Here is a 14,258-nt window from a genome sequence, read left to right on the forward strand (position 1 = left end):
TAAAAGTATGGGTAGGTTGAGGCAACCAGGTGAACCACAAACACGTACACACACACATAGGGAAGTGCGTTTGGCATGGATATATCTATATATTTCTTAAGGGCCCATTAATGACCTAATGTATAAGCCCAAGAAGTCTCCTGGAGGAGCCTAAATAAAGAAACAACTGGAGAGATGTCTGGACAGCCTGTCAGGAGTGTCAGAGAGGGAGTTGCATCTTGGTGGGACCATCCCCCAGAAAGTTGGTGGGATAAGAATTGGCACAGATGTATGCCCTCAGAACAACAAGTGTCAGCCATTGGGCTTAGGGTTTACCAGGAAGCCACCCAGAAGATGACTTCAACTGTGGTCAGCAGCTGAACAGCGGACAGCCACACTGTCCACCTGAGAAGTGAGTGAGACCGTAAGGAAGCATGGAGCCGTCCTGCGGCCAGTTGCACTTTTTAGTTTTTTGAGGAAGATTAGCCCTGAGTTAACATCTGCTGCCAATTCTCCTCTTTTTGCTGAGGAAGACTGGCCCTGAGCTAACATCCATGCCCATCTTCCTCTACTTTACACGTGGGATGCCTACCACAGCATGGCTTGCCAAGCAGTGCCGTTCCCGGACCCGGGGCGAACCCCGGGCGGCAGAAGCAGAACATGTGCACTTAACCGCTGCACCACCCGGCCAGCCCCCAGTTGCACTTTTGATACAGGACACTTTCCCATCTTGCCGTTGTTGGAAAGTCACGAGGTTGCTAACGGTGTGGGGCATTAGTGATGGGAAGATGTCAGGTTTGGTAAAAAGCCTGTTAATACTCTCAGATCGGACTGACACCACTGCAAAGTATACACATTATCTAGCAATGGAAATCGAGGCTCAGATTTAAGAAAGTTCTATCAAATAAAGTTCAAGTTTTATACTCCAAGTGACAATTAGTTGAAATAGAACAATAAAACTTATTAAAACTTCAAAAAATGTGTTTCACTCTAAAAGGGAATCAAGTGACTCTCATCCCGATGGGCACCCTATTTTATCCACCCACAGGAGGAGGGCGACGGAATTAGATTTGCTAGATTACAAACTACAATCCTCTGTTACAGTTTTGGAGTGTGAAACCTTCCAACAGAGCTAAAGATAGCTCATTTGCGTATGCTCCCCACTCCCTCCAAGGTTTGTTTTCCCTTTTCCCTTCTTCCCATCAGGGTGGTAATTATAATCTCTATTACTTTTGAGAAACTTTCCTCCTTACTCATGGCTGCCCCGTCCCCAGGCCCTCTGTGACCTGCTCAGTAATACAGCTAGAAACTCTCCTTCCCCTCTGGTCTCTATCTCCTTCCTTCCTCCCCTCCCTTGTCCTTTGAGACAGGGACAGTCCTTTTCCTGGTAATGGCAAAAGACATTGGATTTTCTTTTCCTCACATCACAGGGCTTAAAAGTGGGACTTCATGGATGTTGGACTCTAATACACAAGGGAGGTCTCATGGCTGATTTTCATTTGAGGTCATTGACCCAATGATCAGAGAAGCTCTGGAGCCTTCTGCATGGTCTAGCCCAGGCCTCTAGATCCGCTTGGGATCTGCGTTCAAAGCAGTAGGGTATAACAAAAATTCCTTTGCCTGCCATTTGCTCTGTATTTTCATCAAATATATTTTTTCTTAAAGATTTTGCTGACGGAATTCCTCCAGCCAAAATGCTGTCTAAAATATTTAAATCACTCTCAAATCATGCTGATGAAAAAATCTTTAAAAATAAATATTTAATTCCTCAGTCTTTCCTTGTCTATCACGACCTCGACATTCTGAAGAATACTGGCCAGTTATTTCGTAGGATGCTGCCAATACGGGTGTGTCTGATGTTTCCTCATGATCAGAAAATGCTAGCAGGAATACCAAAGAAATTATGCTGTGTACTTCTTAGGGCATGATAGGGACTACACGCTGTGGACATCTGTTTTGTTGGTGATGTTTACTCTGATCTCTTGGTTAAGGTGGTGTCTGTCAGCTTTCTGCACTGTGGAGTCACAATTTGTCCTTTCATAGTTCTTAAATATGATTGAGAGACATGTTTAAACCACACAATTATCCTGGTTCTCAAACTTTCACCTACGAATATGAGTAGCCATTGGAGGTTCTTGTCTACAACAGTTGTTTGTCTAATGATAACTTTCTATTTTTCTTTCCTTTTATATTTATTAATTGGAATTCTTCAGTAAGAGAGAGCTGTTTCTTGTTCTCTATTTATTCATTCCATGGTTTATTTCTATCAGTATGGTCTCATGGATACTTATTTGATTTTATGGGTTAAAAGTCAACGTTGTCATTATTTCTTTTGTTTCTCAAATTGTTCCCTCTTAGTTCACTAGAAACTCCTTAGGTGGGTTCTTGTTCATTATGACAAATTCCCATACTCTTTCGAGCAATTCCTTACTTTCTGGCACCACAAGAGTTTTCCAGGCTCCTCCTGTATTTTCCTGCCCCAGTCCTGGAATCAACCAATGCTCCAAGGAGCCCTGATTCCTCTTACTGGAGAATGAGGTTTAGTAACCAAGATGAGTGCATTGTGTGCTCACAGCTACAGAAGGGTCATTGCTTCCAGCCTCTCTCAGTAGATGAGCTAGGAATTATGTGTATAGATACTAACAGACACATCCAGACACACATCTATATTTCTATCTCTCTCTCTTTTTATATATGCATTAAAAGTCACTAGTTTATCCTGATTCCAATCTCACCCATGATAACTGCCATAGACTGGAGGAGGCTTAGGAAAAATAACAACTAATGCAATGCAGGATCTTGGAGAGGATCCTGGAACAGAAAAGGGACATTAATGGAAAAACTGGTGAAATTCAAATAAGACCGATAATTTAGTCAATAGTATCGTACCAATGTTAATTCCTCATTTGGATAAATGCACTATGATGATGTAAGACGTAAACATTAGAGAAAATTTATCTGTGAAAGCTGTGTGGGAACTCTCTGTACAGTTTTTGCAACTTCTCTGTAAGTCTAAAATAGTTCAGATAAAAAGGTACAAAAACAAGCCATTAAAAATGTAATGTTTAATCCAGCATTTTCCACTCTTACTTGGGTATGTAATTTTATTTTTCAGGAAAAGTATTAACATCCATCCAAAGCATTATTAATTGTGCCTTGGAAGACAAATCTGGCAATTCTATGAAATAACAGAACCACTATTTATATGCACCACACACAAATTAATTATACTGCATTTTGGCTTCATGTGCTTCTACTGTGGTTGCAGATTTCACAAAACTATTAAGCAATCTTTGGTGAAATAGTTATTTGAGAAAGCCTGAATTTCATTTAAGTTTAAATGTACACAATTATAATGCTCGTGAAGAAAGCTGAACAAGCCCATCTCTCTATTATTTTATGAACACTTTGCATTTGGTTAGAGAGGTGATAAAATTTTGCAAGCTAAGGAAACAACCATGAGTGAAGGTATTCTATTTTTGGTTTTTTTTGCTTTTTCTCCCCAAATCCCCCCAGTACATAGTTGTATATCTTAGTCGGTCCTTCTGGTTGTGGCATGTGGGACGCCACGTCAGCATGGCGTGACGAGCCGTGCCATGTCTGCGCCCAGGATCTGAACCAGCGAAACCCCGGGCCGCCAAAGCAGAGCTCACGAACTTAACCACTCCGCCATGGGGCCGGCCTCCAAAGATATCCTATTTTTAAAGATACCAATTAATTTGGAAACAACAGACAAAACTTAATAGTTCGTGTTTATAAGTTAATTTTCATTTCACAAGGAGCATTGTAGCAATACCCAGACCTGCTGTTTCCAGATGCTACTGATGAACATAACATACTTGCTCAGTAAGTTAATAAAGGGTTTCTTATGTGATAACCACCTCTGCGGAACATATTTACAAAATTACAACTTTTTAAAAATTGATTCTGCTACAATATAAAAGCAACTTTGCTTCTCTTTTACTTCTAATGCTATTTATGGAATGTAGCATTGGAATTCTTATATCTTTTTATCTACTCAAAATACTTAACATATAATTCTATCATATACCAATTGATTTCTATTTGAAGCCTCCTTTTTTGGCCACATAAAAATAAAATTATTTAGCATATTGTAATAATGTGTTATCATTATCTGAATCTGCTTACATTTATATAACGACACTATTTTCTCTGATACATATCTTTTTTAACTGTTTTCTGATTTATTTTAAAATAATGTTTATAGCATTTAATCATTTTCTCTTATTTAAATTATTTTTGTAATGCATTTCTTCCAAAAAAACTTTCAAATGGTCACTAAAATCTTGTATCTTTTAAGGAGATAAAAGAGTTTTATGCCTCCCATAACTCTATTTGGCTTTCTTCTATAAAAATCTTCTGACTGAATAATATGATATATCGCTTGAAAGTAAAATGCTTGACATTGTATGTATTTCAGGCATCTTTTTCAAAATATATTCAATCCTAATTTCTGTAATACTTATACGACAGTGATTCAAAAGATTGACCACAGTGAACATGTATGCCTTCACTCTTTATTTCTTGGAAGCATTCTAATACATATTTGCTCATTCATGTCATTCTTTGTTCCACAAAATATCCAATGAAGTTACAAACCTTTATTCTCTTGCAGTCATTAGAATTGCCATATTTTGGTAGAGGCCCTGAAATATTCTGGCTCAGATATGAAATACATGTGTGCAAGGCCTGAGTCATTTTCCACTCCATCACGAACACAATGTATGGTGCTGGATGTCCTGCTTTGTCTTTAAAGCTTCTCTCCTGCCACCTTCATACTGTCTGTGACCCAAATTAAAAGAATGATTTCAATGCACATCGAATCTGACTCACTTGACACGGACTAAGAGAGCCAACGAAGAACTGAAGACTACCTACTACAGTCTGGCATGGCTATGTGCAATCCTTGAAATAATCCTATGAAGTGACTTCATTTACTCTCAAGGCTTTAAATGATGTCTATATGGAGATGACAGCCAAATTGATATCTTCAATGTAGAATTCTCCCTCACGATCAGATGGCACACTGGACAAAATTTTAAGAGCATAATGAGTATCTTAAACTTAATCCCATCCAAAATAAAAATCCTGATCTTCTGTGGTCTTCTTCATCATGGTAAATTATATTGTTCTGGTTGATCAGTGGAAGCATTTGCAATCATCCTAGACTCTTCTCTTTCTGTTCTATCCCACATCAGACAACAATACTTTCAAAATATATCTAGAATATGAGCACTTCTCATCACTTCCACATTCGTACCCCTGTCCAAGACAAGGTTTAAATTCTCTGACTTGGATTATTCTTGTAATCTCTTAATTACTTTTTGCTCATCCAAGAAGTCAATGCATTTTTTCTCTTATTATTCAAATCTCATCACTCCTCTGCTCAGAATCTTCCAATGATTTCTCATCTTAGAGTGACAGTCAACATCCTTATAAGGGTCCAAAAGACGCTACATGATCTGGCCCCTTGTTTCCTCTCGGATCTCACCTTTTACTGCCTTTCTCTTTCCTCTGTTGTAGTTACACTGGCCTGCTTGATGCTTCTCAAATCATCAGATGCTTGCATCTCAGAATCTTTGCTTTTCCTTCAGCCTGGAAAACTCCTACCTCAGATATCTGTATGGCTCACTACCTTAACATGATCAGATCATTGCTCACATATCGACTCCTCCATGAGGTCTTGCATGACTGTATCATTTAAGCTAGACCACTCTTACATCCTTGAACTCCCCATTGTCCTTCCTGCTTTATTTTTCTCCATTGCACTACTGCCTTCTGAGACATTATATATTTTACTTATTTATTTTTGTTTATTGTCTATCTCCCTAATTAGAATAAAATCTCCATGATAGGACAGATTTTTTGGTTGGTTTCCTTACTGAAACCACAACACCGAAAATGGTTGTGTCATACAGTAAGCATTGAATAAATAATTGTTTAATGAATGAATAAAGGAATGGATGAGGAAATTATTACCTCAAATTTTCCATATAAAATGATAGAGAATTAAATGGAATACATAATTGGCTCAACGTTAGTTGGCTTTACCAGTGAGTGAGTCAACCATCTCTATCTGCCAAAACTGGTGTTCTTTCCTTTCTGCCACACTTCCTCCCTGGATTTATGAGTTCCATTTATAGTATGAACACTACCAAACAGAGGGAATTTTAGTTTTGATTAGGATGTGCACTTCCAAAAGACTCCTAATGTAATGAAAGAACTTTCTGAATCACATGTTTTATAATAATAATATGCTCGGTTTTGGTTCTTTGACAGATAACATATTAAAAACTCAGGTTAAAGGACTAATTATAAAAAAGTAATAATTAACAATTATACTTCCAATATACTTAATACTATTTCTTTTATTTTAACAGTGCTAACTTTGCATCGCCAGACTAGAGCTCTCTCTTTAATGAAATAGCAGTGACCTTCATTGTATTTCACATATAAAAATCCTGCTCTCATGATTACTTGTATGATTCAATATATCCCCTCATAAGATCCTCTCATTTACCTTCTCATTCCTATGATATATGACCTAATTATTTAAAAAGAGTAAACATATCATTTTAGATAAATATGTGTATATATGTGTATGAACATAGAGGTGTGTATATATACACATATACTTTTTAATTTGAAGTTATTTACATCGTTCACAGATATAGCTAGAACCAAGTCCATCTTCTCATACGCAAAATATAGCCGTATCCTTAGATGTTAGAAGGCAATGGGTGGGACTTCATGGAAAGCTTTAAATAGCCTCAGTCGTCAATAAATTTACCCCTTTGTCATCCTCCCTTCTTTCTACCTAGAAACAGATACCTGCAGCAAAGCAGGCATTTTGTGATTACAAGGAGACACTCTTGAGGGTTACGGTCTACAGGCTAAAGATGCTGGAATCAAAAAATGGAAAGAACTAGGTGCTCTGTTGGCATCGTTGAGTCAGACAACCTGCTCTGAATGCTGGTCCCAGACTTTTGATGTGTAAAATAATCACCCCTACTTTTAGTCAGATACTATGTTATGTGGGCAGAATGTATTTTTAGCTAGTGTAACATTCCTTACTATGAATGAATAAAATAACTGTAAATTACCCCTTTCCTTACCCATTCCATTCTAAGGAATAAAAGTTTTCCTCCTTACCTGGTAGAGCTATTCCAGACAGTGTCTGGATCCCATCCCCTACTCTCTTAGTGCATTTTTAATCTCCTTCTCCTCACTGATACTTACCCTGTGAATCAAACTTTAAAAGCAAACAAAAAATAAATAGATCAATACATACAGACATACAAGCAAATATATTTAGAAAATGCTTTCCTCAAGATTTCTGCACAATAGTTTTCATTATTTTTCTTCCTTATCTTCATGAACAAACCTAATAAAGCGGTACTCTCCAACCAGGCTTCACTTTCTTAGTGTCTCCATATTTGTTCATTCTTGCTCAATATGAGAAAGTCTCCATGCCTAAAATTGTTTTCTTAGAACTCCCCAGAGACTAGTGATCTACTAATTCTACGAATCCTACTAATTCTGCTTGCTCAGTCTCCATTAATGTTAAGCCATCTATACTGTTAACTGTTCAGTTCTTTTTATAAATCTCTACTCCTTTCTACTCCATTAGCTATCCTATATTTTCATTCCTTTTCTTCCATCTGTTTCTTAAAAGTAATAGTTTCCCAAGGAAACGTCTTAAGTTGTCATTTCTCCCCAATCCCCATTATCGCTACTTTCACCTCTAAGACCCTGAATAGCACTGATCCCTTCCCAGGAACGAAGAGTAGCAGCAATTCCCATCACCAGTTATATCCTCATTAGAAAGCAAATATATCCAACAACAAACTCCTTTTTTCCTTCCACCGAACTACATATTTTATAGCTCTCTACTGTCCAGGGTCAAAGTGTAAAGAGATTTTCTCTTTTATCTGTTTTCTACATTCATATCTAACCAGTGGCCAAGTCTAATAAATTCTAACTTTGTAATATCCTTTATCAATTCTTTCTTTCCCATTGGCCATCAGCGAGATCAAAATATTACCTCTTGGATGGGACTAATGAAATAGATATTTTCATAAAAGTAAATTAAAAGAAATAGAAAATGAAAATTAAATGTTGATATGAATGAAAATGTCACCAAGATGGGCCAGTTGATTGTCTAGCACCTGGCCTGATAATTTGTCATTTCCTTGCTAAAAGCATCACAGTCCCTGTTAACAGCCTACAGCAATTTTTGCCCAAAGAATAAACTTATGTTCATCTTTCTAACAAGAATGCCAAATAAATTGAAATGCTAATTTAATAAACAATAAGTAATATCATCGCCAAGAGCACTGAACACTCAAATTACAAATAAAATGAGTGAGGGGGAAAAATTGTAGACTGCTAAAATACAGAGTGAACTTTCAATGAATAAAAGGAGCCTAGTTACTTGAAGTCATCTAAAAGTTACCTTGTGAATTATAGATCAACTAGAACCAGAATGAATATGTTAACAAGCAGGAAAAGAAAATGTAAGACCCTATGAGTGTCGATCAGTCTTGAGAGCTTTATTAGTCAAGGTACTGGCTAATTTGCTGTAGAGACTCCAAAATACAAGATAGAATTTTTTTACATTAATACTCCTCTTATATAAAAGTCCAGAAGTAGGAAATTCATCTTTGATATGTGTTTTTCATCTTGTCCCCATCTCTACTGGCTAGAAGATGAGGCAGACTAAGAAAAGGATGAAGCTGTCTGAGTAGGCAAGTCTAAGTCTCAGGCTGAATTAGGAGCTCCATTTTTACTGTGATTGATGGCAGGTCTGTCACTAAAAGAGCTTACCTAATGATTTCCGGTTCTTGATTCCTTTGTCTAACTCATTTGTTTCAGAACTCACATTTATTATTTTCTTTAAATACCTACAATCTACATAGCACTTTATTTAAAAAATGTATTTTAAAATTAGATCATTTTAGGTTTTGTATCATATTTATTTCTACGCTTGTTGGATCCTAAAGTCTCAGGTTCTTTTGTCACTTTGTACCAACTAATAGGGTACACAATACCTTGTGAATATCAATTACTTTTAGTCAAAATCATCACTTATTATAAAATGAAGTTTTAATAATATTATTCTCTCTCCTTTTTTAATAGAGAAATTTGAATATTAGTGTAAGCTTCATTTTTAATTTGTAGTTTGATAATCCTTGCATAAAGCATTGTTTGGACTATTCAACGTTTTCCCCACTAAACTACTTAATTCAACTACCAAGTTTGTTCTCTTATTATTAAATCAATATATTTGAGCTCTTTAATTCCTGCTGATGCTCCAGGGCAAAATTTCAAACATGTTCTGTTAATAGTGAATCTTGACTATATCTTCAATTAATGTATAATACAGAAGACTTGATACAAATTACTTCAGTCAAACAATATTCTCTCTTTTTTTGTTTTTTTCTTTTGCTGAAGAAGATTTGTCCTGCACTAACATCTGTTGCCAATCTTTCTTTTTTTGCTTGAGAAGATTGTCACGGAGTTAACATCTGGGCCAATCTTCCTCTTTTTTTTGTATGTGGGATGCTGCCACAGCATGGTTTGTGTGTAGGGCCACACCCGGGATCTAAACCGTGAACCTTGGGCCACTGAAGTGGAGCATGCAAACTTAGCCACTACATCACCGGGTTGGCCCCCCAACAATATTCTTAATAAAATATATTAGCTATGTTAAACTAAGTGATCTCCTGTTTGGATGATTATTTATATTCAAATGATAGTACATATCTGATTAAGGTACTTGTATTTAGAATATATAAAAACTCTTACAACTCAATAATCAAAGACAAATGGCCTGATTAAATATGGGGAAAGGATTTGAAGAGGTTTTTCTTAAGGAAGATATATAAATATTTAATAAATGCATGAAATAATGCTCAATGTAATTAGTCATCAGAGAAAGGCAAGTCAAAGCCACAATGAGAGAGTACATTGCATTCACTAGGATGGTTGTGATCAAAAAGGCAGATAATAACAAGAGTTGCTGAGGATGTGAAGAAACTGGGACCCTGATACATAGCTGGTGGGAACACACAATGTTATAGTAGCTTTAGACAACATTCTGGCAGGCCTATAAAAGGTTGAACAGAGTTTCCATAGGCCCAGTGATTCCACTCTTAGACATACACCCAAAAGAAATGAAAGCATATGTTGACAAAAAAAATCTTTATAAAAATGTTAAGAGTAAACATATTCTCAATGCTGGAAATAACCAAAATATCCATCAGCTGATAAATAGAAAAATAAAATGCGATATATCCATACAATGGAATATTATTCAGTCATAAAACGGAAAAAAGTACTGATGTATGGTATAATATGGATGAATCTTGAAAATATGGTGCCAAGTGAAAGAAGACGAAAACAAGCACATATTGTATGACTTCATTTATATACGATATGCAAAGTCCAGAATAGAAAGCTCCATAGAGACAGAGTAGATTAGTGGTTACCTAAGGCTGAATGGATTGGGGGAAAATGCGTGTGCTAAAAGGCTTTCTTTACGGGGTGAGGGAAATATTCACAAGTTAGTGGTGAAGGTTGCACAAGTCTATGAATATACTAAAGAACATTGAATTGTACACTTTAAATGGATGAACTGTATGCTATGCAAATTACATCTCAATAAAGCTGCAATAAAGAAAGTGATTCTGGTGGACAACAGCATTGATTGTGACACTTAGTTGTGGAATAATTTTTCAGGTCATACTCATTTATGGGAAATCCTTAATTATGTGGTAACAATGTCTTCAACAACATCACTTTCTTTTTTAATAAGGCAAAATTCCTTAGGGTATTTTGGGAAAAGTACTATTTTAAGGGTCGCTGAAATTCTTTTTTAATTTGTGCCAAGTACAATTTGTTCACCAGGCAATATTCTGTGTCAATAAATAATATTTATTAGGAGTCAGACAATGTAATCTAACCGGTCTATGAGTACTGACGCATGTTAGTGTTGACAGGCCTCATTTTATTTGTACACTGAACTAGATATTCAGTTCTAAAGTTGTATGATTCTATGACAAAGACGGGCAGCAAAATAAAGAACTCATGATGAATTCTATGAATGACTGTGTCAAAACAGTTTTCAGTATTTTATTTAATTTTGTCAAAACGCTCAGTACTTTCTTCAAAGAAAAACAATTTCATTCATGATTCTGCTACCTCCTTTCCATTGCAAAGATTAAAGGCTCGTAAATATGTAGAATAGAAATGAATCTATTCAGAACTTTGAGAAAACTGCTCCTGGGAAATTCTGACTGTCCCAATAGAGCAGAGATGTAATTAGATGTAAGACAGTAAAATCTACTTAAAAATACCACAGGGTATTTACTATTTTTCAATTAGTAACTTACTCCATCTAATATTAAATCCCAAGAAAGAATTTTCCTTTTTCTTGATTTATTTGACTTGGCATTTCACTTAAATAACTATCAATTAATTTACTAAATTTAAATAAATCACAACTATAAGCACCACAGTGGAATTTACTTTGAAAATCAACATTTTATCTAAAATACCAAATAAGGAATATGAAAAAGTGTGAAATGCAGTGCAACATTTATCTCTTTCAATAAGACAGGTGACTATGTTCATTGATTCTGTTTTCCTTGATCATCCAAGTCACAAACAACTTCGATCAAACTCTATCAAAATAAATAAATAAGAGCAAAATATTCTGATATTATAATCTTCCCTCATCTACTTTGAAATGTATATAAAAAATGATTTCTTTTACTACATTACCTAATTTTATCAACGACTTTGTTATCATGCTATAAGAATCGTAACGTTTTAATTTTGAGGTCAATTGTGTTCATACAGCTTTAAGATAAAAACTTACCTCAGGAATAGAGAAAAATGGCTTTAAGATCTTATACTAGTGACCTTCATTATCCTATTTCATTTGCTAAGTACTAATCTGGAAAATAGAAACAATGCCCTAATCCTGGGCCAAACAAATGATGTAGTCACTTAGAATTTAGTATGAAAAAGATTCTCTCAAGATAGGAAAGAGAGCAAATCGTTGTCAATTTTCTGTATGTCTTGGACCTTTTAACGTGTCTGTATTTTGTGATAACTCACACAAATACAAATATAAGGTACATATCTAGCTGTCTAGTTTGGCTTACTATATTTCTAAATCACATAATTGCACTTATATTATTTTTTTATAATTTAAAATACGTTATCTTAAAGAAAAAATATACTTACTGCCCTCTAGAGGTATGAACCAGTAGTGTAATAAGGGTAGATGTTGCTGGGCATATGCAGTTTAAAGCTAACATGGCGTATTTAAACTCTTCTTCACAGACAACATGATCTGTTTGAAATAAAATAGGTAAATTAGAATAATTTACCTCGGGATAGTAATATTCTAAAATAATATGAAAAATCAAACAATGAATAAAATTACAAAAGCTTCAACATAAACACACTTGTGCTAGAGATGTTTCTACATGTGCAATCTTACCCCCAGGAAAAATATTTCATGAGAGAGAGTACTAGACTATGAGTGATTCAGAAGGGAGGGGATTCTAGCCCCAGTTCTGTCTTTAACAAAATTGGCAGCTTTTGGCAAAATGTTTAATTTTTCCTATGCCTTATTGGTACAAGGAGATAAGACGTAGATAGATTTCAGTCTGGAAAATAGATCAGAGACTGTATGAACTCTATTTTAGTTCTGATAATTCTACAGCATCAAATACAATAGGATTGATTTAAAGCAGTACTGATTTATCAAATTCATAGTCACACAGCATAAAGACAGTAATTATTAAAAGACGCGGTAGATAATATTTGCACAACACATAAGTAATACATTTTGTACAATCAAAACTATAATATCAACCAATAAAAATTAATGCTAAAGTAAATTTAAATTTAAATTTGACTTTAACCTGGAGACCTAAGGTCATAAACTCAAAGAATGACAGAGTCCAACCAGGAAGGAAAATAAATGGCAATTGAAATTCAATGATGTAAAAACAATAAAGAGGCTAGAGATGATGGCACAGGAGACGGTGCAGGCCACAGGAAAGGGAGATAATGTTACTCAGCCCAAGGATATCATTCTCATGCAGAAATGAGGGCCCCCATGCCAGATATTCAATTTTCCACAGGAGTCATATTTTATAGAAGTGATTAAAGTATTATTTATTTTGGGAAAAAACTTTCCCTTTGGAAGTAAACAATTATAGCTGGCATTGGGACTAAAGCCAATATTTAAAGTTCTAAGAAAATAAATATTCTTGAGCAGAGAACAGAATTTTTAGCTAAATTAAGAAATAGAAGGTTGAATTGGTGAGCCAGACCTATAAAATGAACACGTACACAATACAATTTGTGAAGAAACAAGAAAAAATTACTTGGGAAATGGTTCTGTAATGCTCCACACAGGTAAATATTAACCCTACTCCTGTTTTTATAATACGAGTTAGCATATGAAAGAGCCCATTTGCTTCTCTTTTTCTTTCATTTCCTTATTTATTTATTTTTCTTCACATTTCATGGAAGAAATTGTATGCTATAGTTATATCTCAGGATTTACACTTTAAAAAAATCAAGGATCTGCTATTAATGTTTTTCTCTCTCTCTGTCTCTCATTTTTACTTCTCAGGATATGATAATGATCTTTAAGAAATTTTAAAAAATACATAACCATGATACTTAATATTTTTCAGAAAGGCAGGTAGATTCTAAATCAAATTTTGAATGTGGAAAAGTATATGGAATGTTTGCAAAAGGACAGTGACTTTAAACCACTATTTCATTATTTCTCAAATTAATTTTTTTTAACAATTGACACCTGAGCTAGCAACTGTTGCCAATCTTTTTTTTCTCCCCAAATCCCCCCAGTACATAGTTGTATATTTGAGTTGTGAGTCCTTCTAGTTGTGGCATGTAGGATGCCACCTCAACATGGCCTGATGAGTGGTGCCATGTCTGTGCCTAAGATCCGAACCAGCAAAACCCTGGGCCGCCGCAGCGGAGTGCACCAACTTAACAACTCAGCCATGGGGACGGCCCCTCAAAATAATTTTTGAGCATGTATGCTAAATTTGTGACAACAAAGTAACAAAACTGCTAAATGCAGAGTTATAACTTTAGAATTGTACCATAGCAATACACACGGGGGTCCATAAATTTCAAACCAAAAATCAGAACATATGATCTAAGAAAATGTGTGCATTTATTACAACATGAAACACAATATTTTA

At 35.4% G+C, this 14,258-nt stretch overlaps 1 protein-coding gene across 2 annotated transcripts in view; it reads right to left on the reverse strand.

Annotated features, from left to right (window-relative positions):
• KCNT2 (potassium sodium-activated channel subfamily T member 2) overlaps positions 1 to 14,258 on the reverse strand; it is a 346,988-nt gene that overhangs the window by 136,401 nt on the left and 196,329 nt on the right. For both annotated transcript variants that reach the window (XM_046679418.1, XM_046679417.1), the window contains exon 14: positions 12,253 to 12,361. In XM_046679418.1, the coding sequence (XP_046535374.1) occupies positions 12,253 to 12,361 (109 nt within the window). The remainder of the gene's footprint in view (positions 1 to 12,252; positions 12,362 to 14,258) is intronic.

The sequence above is a fragment of the Equus quagga genome, chromosome 12, assembly GCF_021613505.1.
Source record: "Equus quagga isolate Etosha38 chromosome 12, UCLA_HA_Equagga_1.0, whole genome shotgun sequence".
In the NCBI taxonomy this organism is placed as follows: Eukaryota; Metazoa; Chordata; class Mammalia; order Perissodactyla; family Equidae; genus Equus; species Equus quagga.